Source organism: Gavia stellata, chromosome 4 (genome assembly GCF_030936135.1).
Source record: "Gavia stellata isolate bGavSte3 chromosome 4, bGavSte3.hap2, whole genome shotgun sequence".
Lineage (NCBI taxonomy): Eukaryota > Metazoa > Chordata > Aves > Gaviiformes > Gaviidae > Gavia > Gavia stellata.
In genome coordinates, this window is record NC_082597.1 from 59350136 (window position 1) to 59366169 (window position 16034).

Sequence of the window (16034 nt, forward strand, 5' to 3'; positions counted from 1 at the left end):
GCAGAAAGGTCCCCGAACGGCCAGCAGCCTTGGAACCCTGCTTTGGGTGCGCCGTGCTTCTGGAAACAGTATAGCTTGTCTGCGAACTGAGCGAGCGTCACGAGTGTAGAATTGGACGTGTTTTGCTGAGAAAAACACCAGTAGTAACAACAGCTGCAGAAAACACACTGCGTGCCAGAAATGAAGGACAATACTCCAAATGTTAGAAAAAATTATATTGTAAGTACAGTACAAAAAAGTTTTTGTATAATTGTAATCTGGATCAAACAGCAAGGAAATAACAAAAATATAAAAACTGCGAAGTCTTGCCAAAGTTTTCCCTCTAGTACCAAATAACACAAGATACAGATTATACAAAGTGTACAAATTTTAAATAAAAATACACCAAGGTTGTGTGTGTTTTTCAAACTCTTCAAGAGTTTCCCATTCTACAGATGACAAAGCTGAAGCTGATCCCCTTCTGTTCCTTACAGAGCAGATCTACCCCCTCACCATGATGCTTTCAATTGTAAAGGGCTGGAAAGAGCCAGTGATTTGGGCCACTCCCAACAGCAGATGCTTTAGTATGGGCCAGGATCCGAAGCAGGATCAGACTGCCTCCCTCTTGGGCCCTTCCCAATTCCAGGCTCACTGGGATTAGTTATGTATTGTTAAAACATGTATGCTCTGGTCTGATCCTTAGGTTGAGAACTTGTACGGTGGTCTGGGAACCTTCTGCCTCCTCCACTAACTGACTGAGAGAATCGAACACTGCACTGAGAAAAGCTCCGTAAGAGACAGACTACCTTGTACAGGCACTGCTGGGGAATACATGGTAAAGAGGAATGGGGAGAAAAACCCTCCCGCACACCCGAGGATTTAATTTAAATATGATTTGGGGCTCAGCCACAATGGGGGACATCTCGCTTTCAACTTCCCTGAAAAACAGAAGCTAGACTTCAGACTGGAAGTAAAAAAGTGCTCTTCTGTCATTTTAAAACTTCTGTTATAAGGCTGGAAAGGCTGGAGTCAAATTATATTTCAGTTGTTCTACCTACCTTTACAAGATAGCCTGTTTCTACAAACACTTAAAATCTTCCTGGTGTTTCCCCACATAATGCCAATGCTTACTACTACACATATAGCTGATTCCTCCAGGAAGTGGGGTGAGGCAAACTTGACACATATTTTCCACACACTGTTGGTGGAGGGAGGGGTTTTTGCTTTTAAATTATGTATATATATACACACACACAGAGAAATATACAGGATAAATTAAAATCTGTTACAGATACTGGTAAAAGTTAAATACATATGATATGAACACCACATACACATACATACAGACACACAAAAGCCTACGTGAGAATCAAGTGCTCTCCTGTGGCTCCTGTTCTAGAGGAGCAGAAAACCAAACACCAAGTATGTGGCTGGAAGGAAGGGGAATCGGTCCAATCAACCCACATGTGCCTTACTTGGCTGTAACTGCTTCAAACCAGTCATTAGTCACTGCCTCACAGCAGCACGATGGCTCTTTCAATACTGCTGGTGAAAGTGATGGGGGATCAGTGATCTCAGAAACCAAAGTTGTCTGTTCACAAAACAGGTGCAAGATGGGCAGAAGCAATCCAAATTTTTCCCATCTGCTTCCACGCTCCTCTCCATCAAAGCAGGCTGACCATGCCCTGGAAAAATCAGCAGGAGGTTCATTCTCTCAAGCCAATGCGGTTGGTTGATATATCGTGCTAATGACGGTTTGGGTGCAAGTCCAGAAGGAAAGATTAAATTTCTTGCCATCTTCACTTTACTTCAAATGCCAGCTACCAGACCAGCCAGCTGACACTGACAACTTTCAGTCATTACTCAATGAAGGCAGGGGGGCATGGCTGGACAAAGTGACCAAGAGGGCAAGACCTCTGTATCTTTGATCAGCTATCCAGCTTTCCCCTCAAGCAGTAGATTTTGAACTGAAAAACAGTTAGAAATAGGGCTGGTGAAGAGTTCAGTTCTCTTCCTTGGTTCAAAATATATTATCGTCTCTACCTGCCCATAGAATATCAGAATAGTTCACGTTGGAAGCAATATCAGGAGGTCATCTGGTCCATCCCCCTGCTTAAAGAAAGTCCAACTAGAGCAGGCTGCTCATTCAGTTTTTGAATATCATCAAGGATGGAGAGTCAACAACCTCTCTGGGCCACCTGTTTCAATGACCCCTCTCACGGTGATGTTTTTTTCTTTGTATTGAGAAGTCCATTCTCTGGCTGCTCCCCCCACTGAAGGATCTGAATTTAAGGCGAGTATCTCAAAAGCTTTCTGAATTCTTCACACAAAATACTTTCAGATGGGAGAACATTTCACCCACCAACACAAAAGGGTTTTCTCAGCTTAATTTCACAACTTTTCATAAAATAGAAGTCAAATAGTTACAATCCTATGTATATACTATACAGATATAAAACTTTAAAACCCTACACTCGGAGTCCTTCGGAAGTGCCGGCGTAGTGCATATGTACACAAGTCAGTTACGCAGAGGTTGAGTACATCCAGCATCCTTTCCCATCAAAGTCCAGGCATGATGTAGGCGATGTTGTCTAGTGTATTTGACTGGGAAAAGAAATTAAGTATTTTTTAGTGTTAGGTCATGACTCAAAATCATTAAAAAATGACACAGACGAGGGTACTAAGCATGTTCACGTGTCTTACAAGTTACCGTATGATGAACAACCAAATCTGCCTAGTCATCACTGCTACTAGGCTTATTTTACATATTTTACATTTAATATTTTTGGAAATGTAAGTTAATTAAACATAAAGATAGCCTCAGTATTTGTAAGCACCTGGAAACAGTGAAAATGCTTGAGGCTTTCCTCAAGTCACCTCCTCCTTACAAACCTCATACTCGACCTCTGAATTTGAAACAACCCACATTGACCATATCACATCAACCACAAAGTGGTACAACAAAGTGACCCGCTTAGTGGATGAGGGTAAGGCTGTGGATATAGTCTACCTAGACTTTAGTAAAGCTTTGACACCATTTTCCACAGGACTCTCCTCAAGAAACTGACTGCTCATGGCTTGGACAGGTGCACTCTTCGCTGGGTAAAAAACAGGCTGGATGGCGGGACCCAAAGGGTTATGGTGAATGGAGTTAAACCCAGTTGGTCGCCAGTCACAAGTGGCGTTCCCCAGGGCTCAGCACTGGGAGCGGTCTTGTTTAATATCTTTGTCAATGATCTGGATGAGGGGATCGAGTACACCCTCAGTAAGTTTGCAGATGACACGAAGTTGGGTGAGAGTGTTAATCTGCTCGAGGGTAGGAAGGCTCTGCAGAGGGATCTGGACAGGCTGGATCGATGGGCTGAGGCCAATTGTATGTGGTTCAACAAGGCCAAGTGCTGGATCCTGCACTTGGGTCACAACAACCCCATGCAACGCTACAGGCTTGGGGATGAGCAGCTGGAAAGCTGCCTGGTGGAAAAGGGCCTGGGGGTGTTGGTCGACAGCCGGCTGAATATGAGCCAGCAGTGTGCCCAGGTGGCCAAGAAGGCCAACGGCATCCTGGCCGGTATCAGAAATAGTGTGGCCAGCAGGAGTAGGAAGTGATTGTACCTTTGTACTTGGCGCTGGTTAGGCCGCACCTCAAATACTGTGTTCAGTTTTGGGCCCCTCACTACAAGAAAGACATTTGAGGTGCTGGAGCGTGTCCAGAGAAGGGCAACAAAGCTGGTGAGGCATCTGGAACACAAGCCTTATGAGGAGTGGTTGAGAGAGCTGGGGTTGTCTAGCCTGGAGAAGAGAAGGCTCAGGGGAGACCTTATCATTCTCTACAACTACCTGAAATGAGGTTGTAGAGAGTGAGTGCCAGTCTGTTCTCCCAAGTGACAAGTGATAGGACAAGAGGAAATGGCCTCAAGTTGCGTCAGGGGAAGTTTAGACTGGATATTAGGAAAAATTTCTTCACTGAAAGGGTTGTCAGACATTGGAACAGGCTGAGTCTGGCAGCCTGGAGGTTCCTCTCCCTGGAAGTTTTTAAAAGATGTGTGGATGAGGTGCTTAGGGACATGGTTTAGTGGTAGACTTGGCAGGGTTAGGTTTACAGTTGGACTTGATGATCTTAAAGGTCTTTTCCAACCTAAATGATTCTATGATTCTAAAGACTAGTGATGAAGGACTTGAGCAAAGTGATCAAAGTTGTAGCATAAAAAAAAAAATTACTTGACTTTGCACTCACAAGTCCTTTATGAAATTCTGTAGTGTAAAAGTAAAGAGAAAAACCCTCAAACACACCCAATAGAGTGTCCAATGGGAAAAACAAGTATCCTGCAGTTTTCTTTGCAAATTCTGAGAGTAAGAGTCCTTCTCGTGCACATCAGAAAACAAGACCCAGCAGTATACTGTATGTATGTTCTTCAAATGCAGTATTTCAGTAAGCTCAAGCCTGTGGCTGGATGGCTGAAGAAGGCCTTAAGAATACCACCTTTTAATTGCTGAAGACAGAGGCGCTGGATATGCACCAGTTGCGATTCTAGAATTTAACAATGCCACCTACTGACTGAAAACATAAATTGCATTCTACATGCAACACGACCACTGACAATTTTATCCATGTCTTAAAACGCCACTGTCGTTATGTATCTGACGGTAAAAATCAGAATTGTTTATGTATTATCAAATCCGAATACCAGCTTCCAGAAGTGAAGGGTAAGTGCCTTAATCCAGCTAAAGCTCCAGGGCTCCTTATAACAACAAGTTGATCAAGCTTCCAATATATGTACCATTAGTCATGTGGTGTCATTGCTCTGAATGCACTTGGCAAGCAAGAAGGAAAAAAAGCATATGATGTTTTTCCATGGCTTAGGATGGGAACACCCCACTGACTCAGCTTTTGTGCACACAGCCAGTCTGTGGAAGCTCACAGCTTAAGCTGTCAACTTTGTTGTTGTTGTTAATAGTCCTTTCTCAGAACGAATCAATGTTTGGGCTACCCTATTACAACATGCCAATTCATATCCCATTTTTATTCTTCTCTCTGCCAGGTTTGGTTTTAATCTCTTAACTTTTGCAGACTATATATTTATTTTTCATCTCTGCTCCTCTCCTTCTCCACTTTATTCATGTCTCATATTGGAGGTATGACTCCGGATTCCTTTTATGCTGCTGCCACCTTAATCTATGTCCGTATCACGCTACATATATGCCACAAGCTGTTGCTAAATCAGGGCTCAATATTAAGTGTAGTTTGAAGTGAAAAAGAACCTGTAGTTATGCAGTTCCTTAAAACACAGACTATTTTTCTTTCCTTGGAGAAGGTTACAGCCACATGTAAAAGGCCGTACTCAATCACGTTAGGAATCCCGACATCACAATTTATTTTTTATGCTACTAAAGGAAAAACAGATTGTGTGATACAGAGCAGCTAGAATGTGCTTTTTATTTTTATGGAAAACTAGAACTTTCAAAAATACTGGTATGTGTACAGGCCCTTTTCTTTGATTCAGATGGATTGATTCAGTCACTAAAACAGGATCTACACACACTGCAATCAATGCTACAATTATTAAATCAGTTGCCGCTGGGAGAAAAGAAGTTGCATAATACTGTGCAACAGTAACATACTAAAGAATTTCAAGAAATATTCCTCTATAAAAGTGTATGACCAAGACAATTTTCTTATTGCACTAGAATTATCATCAAGTCATAAGACTGATTCATCAAAAAACTCTAGCTGGACTCCACTGAAATTAACAGTGCTAGAATGGAAATAACCACAAAGAACTCACCAAAACGTGCTTAGGGCAGCCATTCAACTCAGGTAGTTGCGTGGTCAGACATGCTAACGGGCCCAAAGCACAAATGATTGAATCCAGAAGTACTGACAAACTTCCTGAAACAGCCACCATTCCCTGGAAGTAAGGAAAGAAAAAAATGGATAGAGATGAATAGTGGAAATTATGGTTCTTTCACAACTGTATTGATTGTCATGCAGATACAGTATCTTCACTCTTGAGCTCCTCTAGTCCACTTCCATTATTTACACAGTAACAAAACTATGCCATGTGCTTCACAGGCAGACTGCTGGCTCAAAAAACTGAAGACTTCAGTAGGCTACATACTGGTGTAGGAAAAAAGTAGGCAACAACAGAAAAGGTCAGAAAGTTGTCAGTTGCATAAAACACTTAATTCCACAACTTTTTGTAATGTAATTTCTTTGCCATTTCATATCATCTACTCTGTTAACTACGTGAGTCCTGAAGACAATAGTTGTTTTATTATTGAAGTCTAAATAAATGCTAAGTCTAATAAATGCTTTAGTCATTGATATACTTTCAGGGAAGTGAATTTGTTTGTGTGCCTTTCTGTAAAGGGGGAGGTTTTACACCAGTTGTTCCTCTGAAGAATGACGTCAATCAGTCACACCAGAAACAAAATGCAAGAATGTTTATTTTACTGCTTATAAAACAAGCAAGCATAGTAGGATGAGATGATCATGTCAGCCATAAAATTCAATTATATTACTTGAGCCAAATATGTGTTCTCCCTACAGGCTGGGCTGAGTTCTGAAAGCGCGTGTATGTGTGCATGCATAGAATCACTATCATCTAACAGTAGGAAACCACTAAAATGGTTTAAATGGTAGATGTGGCGCTTAGGGACATGGTTTACTGGTGGACTTGGCAGCGTTAGGTTAACGATTGGACTCGATGATCTTAAAGGTCCTTTCCAACCTAAATGATTCTATGATTCTAAAATATGACATCTTCTACATTACCAGGTAAGTTGAAACAATAGTAGGCCCTATCCAAAGCACTGACAATATGATACTGCCAGAAAACAACAGGACATGCAAAAAACATCTTGGTAAAGCCCTTGTCTGATGGTTTTCTAAGAAGGCTTGAGACAGTAACAGGAACTGGACCAGAGATTGGCAAAGAAAGCAAGGAAGTACCAGATCCAAGGTGAACATATAGCAAGAAAAGACTGAAGAGTTTGTTGAACTAAGAACTGCCTTCAAGGACCTAGAGCTGCAAAGGACCTGTCTTTCTTTGATGCCTACTGTTTACTGAGAAACAACGCTTTTTTTTTCATTGAAAACAAACAGCAATGCATCAAAGAAACACGACATGCCATCTCTAATTTCTCTTCCTGACAAAAAAGCATTGGCTAAACTTTTAAGTAAAATAAAATAATAATCTCCCCCAGTCCTGTGTGTAGACTACATGACATCACTGTGACATCGCTGGTTACAGACTCACCTCTGTTTCCTGCAGTCTGTGTCCAATGAGGCTCAGAGATTCACCCAGTAACTGTAAGTGTGCAGCTACATCAATAGGATCTGTCTCAGGGACTTTGGCTGGTGAGGAAGAAACCACCACGGTGCTGGTGGGGGATTTCTTATGAGGGGAAATCACTCCTGTTGGAGAAGCTGGAAACACAAATTAAAATTCCATAGTCTCTTCTTTCATTCTTTTACTTACAAGCCTATTTACTTAGTAAAGTTCAAATTTCAAAGGCATGAGATGCTTAAATAGTTCTGTGGACCTGGTCCTGTGGTCTTTAGAGTCAAAACCTTCCTTCTACATGTACAAAGCATCTACCTCAGCTGAATGCAGTTTGGGAGATTTGATAAACAGAGATCTGATAAACAGAGCCAAGAACAACCCTTTTTCCTCTAGCAGCAAACTAATCCCACTAGAACTTCCCTGTTGCCTCTTCTTATTTTACATTTCAACCCCTGAACTGCTAAAAATAATACCATTCTACAACTGCAAATTAGACAAGGAAATATTTTTTAAAAATGCTGATGCTATTCCCACTCTCACAGAAATGTTGAGTAATACGATGAGTTAAATGTCAAGACTTGTAAGAAAGCAGGTAGGGGTGTGAAGCAGGAAAGAATCTTTGTTCCTTATTCCACAGGCAACACTATCTTCCCTCTCCAAGAAAGAAGACCAGAGCAAATAAAGTGCAACAATTACCTTTTAATTTTGGTGCACCATCTGAAGATGATGCCTTTCTCTTCACAGTGGTTGCCTCTGCTTTATTCTGCTTATGTTGGAGATACTGAGCTTTCTGTTTCCAGATCTGCAGTTACCATGGTATGAAAAGAGAGATTCATAATATTAGGTAATTGTGTTACCTGATGCCAGGACCTGGAGGCAGAATGATGCTATGTAGCTAACCGGTGAAGCAATACCATGAGAAGAAAATGGATGCTTTTATGATCGCAAGGGCAAGGTTTCCATACTTTCCATCTTTACATACTTTGGTGTAATAAGTAGCCTTTTTCAAGGTATGGTGGCAATGCTGCCAGCATGTTCTGACCTAAGCACCTAGTTTACAGAAATCATTTTACAAAAACATCTCACACACACTCACCAGTTTATCCTTCTCAGGTAGCTGCTTCCACACTTCTGCCAGTTTTTTACTTAGCTCTCCAAAATCTAGCAGAAGGGAAGAAGAAAAATGTTTAAAACAAATGAAATCATAAAATCATGGAGAGAACATAGGAAATTTACTGGCCCATGCACACACATTTAGAAAGCAACCCATTCCACAACTGCAACTCTCCACACTGTCCTGAAAATGATTGCCAGCATGCATTCCCATTACTATTTAAAATGAAAAAAGAAGCTGATACCAGGAATATTAAGTGACACATGTATATACATAAAAGTGACACAATGAAGATAACTGTTTAAGTAAAAAAAGAAAGCAGTATCAATTTCTTTATCCAGATTCACAGCTTGGCTAAAATGCAATGAAATCAAATAATGAAAGTTACTCCTGTCCCCTTTGCCACCTCTTATTAAAGAAAATTGCCAGATTCTTTGCATTCTGTCAAAATTAAGAGGTTGGTATGAAACAGAGATGGTATGTTCTGCTAATTAATCTGACCGGTGTATAATCAAGAGAAAAGAAGGCAGGATTATTCTCTCACCTATTCCAGGGTGCTCAGACACAATAGTTGTACGATATTCCTTACAGAACACTTGATAGGCAGACATGTTTTTCTTCTTTGGCTAGTCAGAAGAAGAAAAGGAAACAAAGATTTTTAATTATAATGAGACCTACTCAAATTTAATAAGAATTTGGCATTTACTGAAGACTTAAAGAAAGGTGTGGTGCTTAGATCAGGAACCTAAAAAAGCAGCGTTTTACATGTTCTGGCTGAATTTAGTGTTTATGAAAGCACAGGAACCAGCCAGAACCAGTCCTAGTACAAGGCCTATCTTGCAACAACAATCAATGCATTTCATTCATAAGTTACAACAACCTGCTATTCTAAATCCAGGATCAACATGCAACTCTGATAATACACCTCAGTTTTAAAACTTAAAATAATAAAAAAACATAACTGTCATACTATTCACAGTACCGATCATAGATCTGTCAAAACAATTCATTCCTCATCATAATGTTTTGTTCCATTCTTTGTATCCTTACAAAACACTTCAAACTAGCAGGAAAATAGACAGTGCAAGTACACTGACAGCAGAGGCATAAGCAGTTGCTGAGCTATGATCAGAGAAAACTTACCAAATAGAACAGAATAATGGCTGAACAAATTTGGGCTATGTCTCCCCATTTCCTGACACAAAGCAACTGTTGTCTATCTGAACATATAGAAACTGCTTTTCCCCATTTATATACTTACACAGCTACAGTTATATCACCTGTAAACTCATTCATATGCTAACTACCGCTTCTCCTACTCATATTTTTATACACTAATCATGGAAAACTGAATTTATGAGTACAGGACAAAACTGCAAATGTGGTATTCTGTGAGAATTAGAAATTCATTTGAATACAGAATTAAATGGGTAAATATCTTCACTTTTCAGGTTAGAGCTCGATTCCTTTTTACAGGAACTGTGATGATGGACTAGATCACCAGTCCAAAAGTCTGCTTAGCAATACGTAGAACCGGTTACCTTAGAAAATGCAGCTGTGCTTGGTACATAACCTGTACAAAGGAAATTAAGTATAACCTTTTCAAAGAATCTCTATCGGCTAAAGACTACCTGTGCCACAAAACCAGAATGATATATATTCCTTTTGCTACAAACAGAAATCACACTGGCTGACACATTTTTCCAAACATGCTTCAGTGAAACCATCGATCCTGGCATTAGTTGTCCTTCTGTTTCAATTTAACATGCCTTTGTAATGGAGTGCCTAATTCACCATTACCCATTACCCCATTTCTATTTTCCCTCCAATTTTTCCTTACTTTTTCTCTTTCCTTGTCCTTTTCTCTTTCCTTGTCCTTTTCTCTTTCCTTGTCCTTTTCTCTTTCCTTGTCCTTTTCCCTTTCCTTGTCCTTTTCCCTTTCCTTGTCCTTTTCCTTTTCCTTGTCCTTTTCCCTTTCCTTGTCCTTTTCTCTTTCCTTGTCCTTTTCTCTTTCCTTGTCCTTTTCTCTTTCCTTGTCCTTTTCTCTTTCCTTGTCCTTTTCTCTTTCCTTGTCCTTTTCTCTTTCCTTGTCCTTCTCCTTGTCTTCCTTTTTCCTCCTCTTCTCGCCTTGACCATCTGAGTGAAAAACAGCAGGAGGAGGTGGAGGAAGAACATAGGGGGTACTGGGAGGAGGTGGTGGTGACACTGTTACTTCTGCTACTGCCACAGGAGCATGCCCAGAACTCTTTTTAGACTTAGAGTGCTTCTTCTCTCTGTGTTTCTCCTTGTCTTTTTTTTTCTTACTTTTTTTTGACTTCTTCTTCTTCTTGATTTCCCGGTAGGAATCATCTATCACTAGCTCTCCAGCCTCCAACTCCCCACCCGAAGAGGAACCAGATTCTGGTGGTGCCTCCATACCCGAAATCTCATACTCACTCCCATGGCCCTCTGAAAAAAGGGAGGTGTCAGCACCAACACTCTGAGAAGCTGAATGTGGGTCCGGAGGTGGTTTGTGCTTCTTCCGGGATGACTTCAGGAAGCTCTGCAGTTCATGACCCAGCAGGAATGAGCCTTGCTCATCTCGAGCTGATTTCTTCAAAGATTTCTTTGCAGCTGCTGGTGCTGAAGAGTAGGAGAAAGAATCATCATCTGCTGCACTACTTTTCTCTTTCGGTGAAAGGATCAGCTTCATCTTCAAGCCATCAGGTTCACGAAGAGTAAGTGTCTCTGTGTTCACATAGAGAGGTTTCATTTTTTTAGATTTGTGGAAACTGCCATCGTCCACTGAGTGCTCCCCACTGCTCCCACTCAGCTTCTTCTTGTGGTGCTCCTTTTTGCTTTCAGAATGGCCAGAGGAAGAATAAGATGATTTTTCAGACATCTTCTTTGAAGACTTTGAGCTTGTGGCCAAAGGTGAGGTGATAGCCTTGAGTAAATCCATGGTTGTATCAGCTGACGATGGGCTAGAAACTGCTTTTTTCTTCTTCTTTGATGGTAGATCCAAAGGCGAAACACCTGAAAAAGATCAAGAGCAATGTACATCAAGATGATTCCCTTAAAGACAGCATTACACTAGCCCAAAGAAGTGAAGTGGGAATCGTACAAGACTTAGGATTACAGGTAACAGATTTGCATCCTGGCTTAAAGAGAAGATCTCTGAAGCTTATAGCCAGCTCAGCACAACCTTACTGATGCAATTCAGGAGCTGTAACGCCCGAGCTGGTCAAATAATTTAAGGCAGGAAGACAGAGTAGGAAAGTTCTTCAAGTTTTGTCAAACTGTATTCTATTGTGAAATAACATACTTTGATGAAAAGGTATCTTATTGAACCTGAAATTACATGTCAAGTGCAAGGTTTTCGTGCCATTTTTAGCCAAGGTGAGACCAATGAATTAAAAATACAAGCTTTTTCATTCTAAAAACAGATTTTGACAAAGTTTCAGCTTGGCTTTCTCTTTTCATTGGGCCAAAAATAAATCTTAAACCTGTTCAGCTTTTACAAACTGAATTGTAATTTTCTGGCCAGCTTATTAATTGTGAGAATAATGTTTCTGTACTTAAACTAAACCCAAAAGCATTTGTTTTTCACCCTGATGCATTCTGTTTTTATAAATTCAGAGAAAGTAATACTATCTGCAAGTAAAATTAGTTTCTAATGTGATAGGGAAAAAAGAAATGCAAATGCCAAATGGGAACGCATGGGTTAGAAAACGATAACTTGTCAAAGAAAAGGGGGGTGGAAGATCTCTACCCCCAACAATGGCAACTTGTTAAGCTAGACTCTGAAAATATCATTCCCTAATCTTTTGCTGTCTGGTGCCTGATCAGTGTCAGGTTTCTGATTACTTCTGCTAAGATAGGTTGATGTACCTTCTCCCCATAAAGTGCTAACCGCAAAGCTTGACAACACTGGTTTAATAGTATCCTTTCCTTAAAGTCATGATCTGTTAGCCCCTTCCCCTGCCTGATTACAATCTTACCTCTGTAGCAGAACTCATCGGAGGAGTGCTTTCTCTTCTTTTTGTGAGGTTCTGTCCCTGGAAAAAGCTCACTGTCCTAGAATAAGAAGAAAAAAGTTGCTGACAAACAAGAGGGAAATGAGATGAGATTCACAAGGACTACTGACATAGATAATAATTTGTAGGAGATACCAAGACTTATTTGTACTACTGTAACATCAAGGAACCCTAGGTATGAACCAGGATCATTATTCTAGGTGCTAAAACAAGCAAAGGAAACATATTCTGTCCCCAAGAGCCCACAGTGTAGGTTTAAGGTAAGAGACAAAAAGTATGGTACGGATAGGTGGGAGAATACAAAAAATGGTATTAGTCAGGATTGGTTTCAGCACATCAGCCACCTAACTGGCATTAAGCTTTCTGCAGGCATTGCAGCACAAGAGGGCTATAAGGAAACTGAAAGACAGATCTCCATAGGGAGCTTCCCCCAAGTGAGAGGAGCAATACACAAGAAAACTTGAAAAAACACATTTGAAAGTGTTAAGAAATGGGCAATGAAAGCCAGCACTTGGAGATCAGCTGATGAGTTGATAAAAGACAGACATCTACCTCTTGATAAAGCTAAGAAATAACTACGCATGCATAGGCTGTCAAGCCTTGAAAATGAAGGTTAGCAGTTCATGTTTAATATGCTGAAAAAGATAAAAGTAGTGAAAGGAGATACAGAGAGGTGACAATTAAAATGATGGGCCAAAAAATTGACCTTAATATGTCCTGTCACCCAATTATTTGTCTCTTGACCAATTTATGGTCTGAAAATGAAGCTCCTCTATAGAATTCCATCTGCATGGTAGAAGAATTTTATTTTAAACTAGAACTTCTTTTCCAGATTAAAAAAAATTAAACATAATCACAAGATAGTCACCTTTGAGCTAACAGCAGAAATTTTAGCTCAAAGAGGAAAGTTTTGAAGAAACTTAAGTTATCACTACGTGATTTCAGAGTTAAGGCCCCAAAGAGGCAAACAGGGCAAGTTCATACCTCTCAAGAGCTATCGTTTCAGGCTGTCTGCAGAATCAGGAAGACAACAGTGCATCAGTTAACATTATATTCATCCTTTGCTGACTATTTATACAACCATAAATTCTAAAAATATTTTTTTTGTGTGTGTAAAAAGTTATTGATGCTATCTTATGACTTGCAAGGTTCTACATCAAGACTAGGACAGCATCCTACTACCCTATTTTCTGAGGCCAGAAAAATCAGAATCAGTGTAATTGGGATTGACCCCCTCCTTTTCCCCGGGAAAGTTACTGAACAATATAAGACATGATTAGCTGCTCTTGCTGTCTTCTACAGGCAATTCTATATAAAAAAGAACAAGAAACCCATCCATCCCATTCCATCACTAGCTTTACACATATCCTTACACCTTCAACCTTTTCTCTGAGGGCTTCCTGACCTGAGTTGCTATCTCGTTTTCTTCTTGCAGCAGATCCTTGTAAGAGCGCTTTTTCTCTCGCTGTATCCTGCCAGTTGCCAGCCCCACGTCATCAACACTTCGGTCACTCTCTAGGAAGTCTAAGATTTACGTGACATGGGAAAAAAGGAAGAAATTAAATACCCCATTAAGGAATGATAGACATGTGGATTATGCACAAAATAAGATAACAGCGGACATTGGCACAGAGTGATGCACAAAACCCAACAAGCACAGGGGCCTAAAAGATAACAAACTGTACTCTCTGACCACAGGGATGGGGCTCAGTGCTCTAATGCTGTAACACAGTCACTCAAGATTTCATTTCTAACCCTTGTGTATTTCTTCCTAAAGACAACTGGACCTAGAAATGTTACCATGACTAACCATATCCCTATCCCTGGTCTCCTGTTCCATTGACCTGGCAGGGAGAAGAAAGGCTGCAGTGGCAGAGTTTCCAATTGAGGTGTTTGCATTAGCAAATACCACCCATTCCTCTCAAGTTCTAATCCCAGTACTTTACACCTGGAAGTCAAGGGCTTGGGATACTCCAGCAACTTGGCCATATTAAATTTAAGGGCTCCACAGCATACTAGCTTCCTTTCCCACTCTGACTGTATGGTCTGGCAAGGGCTGCAGAGGGTACCCTTTTTTGTTTGGCAACTCCCTCTGAGATTATGAAGCAGTCATACCTTCTTTCTTCTTGGAGTCATCATAAGCCATGGTGGTCCTGCAGGAGCCTGAGAATGTGTTGCCACGTCTGGGCTCCTTCCCCCGTTCCCATCTACAGGAAAAGGTCTGAGAAACAGAGAATGAAAATAACCCTCCCATAAAGAAGAATCATGATGTAGAATGGGAAACTTCCTCTGAACCAAGTGAAGATTCTCTGGAAGACAGTGGGAAAGGAAAGGAGTCTACCTTCTGGTCAGTTCATGCTCACCCTTCAGGCTTGACAGAACTTTTTTTTTAAATTAAATTGGAGGTTGTGCTTCTATTATTTTAAAGATACGAGACCCCTCTTGCTTGTAAAATCTCCAAATCACTGATGTAATTCATTTACAAAAATAGAAAGAGGGTGAGAAGACAGCCGAGTTTGATTTTCATGACACAAAAAACTGCACCCAAACTTGTGTCAAAGCCATTTCTTGTCAGGAGCCACTATAGCAAAGAGTGGGATGTTTAAAGAGAGATTCCAAACCCTTGAATCTCAGATGAAGTGAAGGAAAAGAAGGAACCAAGCAGGAATCGTTGTACTACAAAAGAATTATTTCAAATCTTTCTAATTAAAGGATCGCACATTTTGTAGTGAAGGTGTGCATCCTTCTCTTGTGTTTCCCAACACTACCACTGCAGCCATTCTGAATGCCAGCCTGGGAGAGGGAACGGAAGAAAGCACTCCTTTCGCTAGGGCTTCTGCAGCACCCCAACCCCTGTCAGCCCCCGGGTTTCAGGCCTCCTCTGAGTCATTCTGTTCCACAGTTGCTGGCATATAGCAGGACAGTGCCCTTATGGAATAGCTGCACTCTGGTTCTCTCAAAGTAAACAGCTTTTGTTCTTCAGTCAGCGACCAGCTTAACATGAAAAGATGAACTTCTGCTCATAAGCAATTAAACCAATTGCACCTAACTGATTTTGTGTGTATGTGCACACGTGTAAGGGTTCAACCACAAAGACCATGAAGCTTGCTCATTCTAGCTGTCACAGTAATCTTGCCACACTGAAGTTACATTTGAACACCTTGAGAGCAGGGAACTTGTGCTTGTACATCCCTGCACATACCTCAATTTTATAAATAATTGGCTAAGGCTGAGAATGTACAACATATTCATCCTATAACGGTTACTTAAGTGAAACAAAGTCCCAATTAAATGAAGCTTGCAGGTACACAGGAGATGTTTCTGTTTAAATTCACAGGAATACATGTTATTTCTTCAGGTTTTGGGAAACGATCTGCCACAAAATGTTTTAAGTCAATATTCTGACCGCTATACACTGTTGGTAGCAAGCACAGCAATTTGTAGGGTGAATTCATGTATACACACAAGAGCACTGCGTAAGTACACACGCTAGAGCACTGCACTTTGCAATAAAAAAGAGCATCTTGCCACTTGTAGGCTCACAATCTTAAACCAGATCTTGCTAACATTTCACAATGTTCAGTTGTCATACGGACTTCAGTGGGAACATACATGATACTAAAGCATTGTGCTCAAGAGGAC

At 40.7% G+C, this 16034-nt stretch overlaps 1 protein-coding gene across 1 annotated transcript; it reads right to left on the minus strand.

The window, feature by feature from the left end:
- Positions 1 to 194: 194 nt before the first annotated feature.
- On the minus strand, positions 195 to 14638 carry HMGXB4 (HMG-box containing 4). Its single transcript, XM_059817269.1, has 11 exons — positions 14508 to 14638; positions 13768 to 13916; positions 12357 to 12432; positions 10456 to 11391; positions 10217 to 10224; positions 8921 to 9002; positions 8359 to 8423; positions 7959 to 8064; positions 7236 to 7405; positions 5763 to 5885; positions 195 to 2583 (listed from the first exon to the last, which is right to left on the minus strand). The coding sequence occupies exons 1-11, from the start codon at positions 14536 to 14538 to the stop codon at positions 2539 to 2541; spliced, it is 1791 nt and encodes a 596-aa protein (XP_059673252.1). The 5' UTR covers positions 14539 to 14638; the 3' UTR covers positions 195 to 2538.
- Between the last annotated feature and the right edge of the window lie 1396 nt (positions 14639 to 16034).

Excerpts from the sequence above, each read along its gene's own strand:
- HMGXB4 (XM_059817269.1), bottom strand. The coding sequence starts at position 14,538 with ATGGCTTATGATGACTCCAAGAAGAAAGAAG. Across the intron at positions 12,433-13,767 it reads CCTCAGAGAAAAGGTTGAAG|GACAGTGAGCTTTTTCCAGG; the intron begins GTGTAAGGATAT and ends TTCTTATTCTAG. Across the intron at positions 2,584-5,762 it reads GCTGCCCTAAGCACGTTTTG|TCAAATACACTAGACAACAT; the intron begins GTGAGTTCTTTG and ends TTCTTTTCCCAG.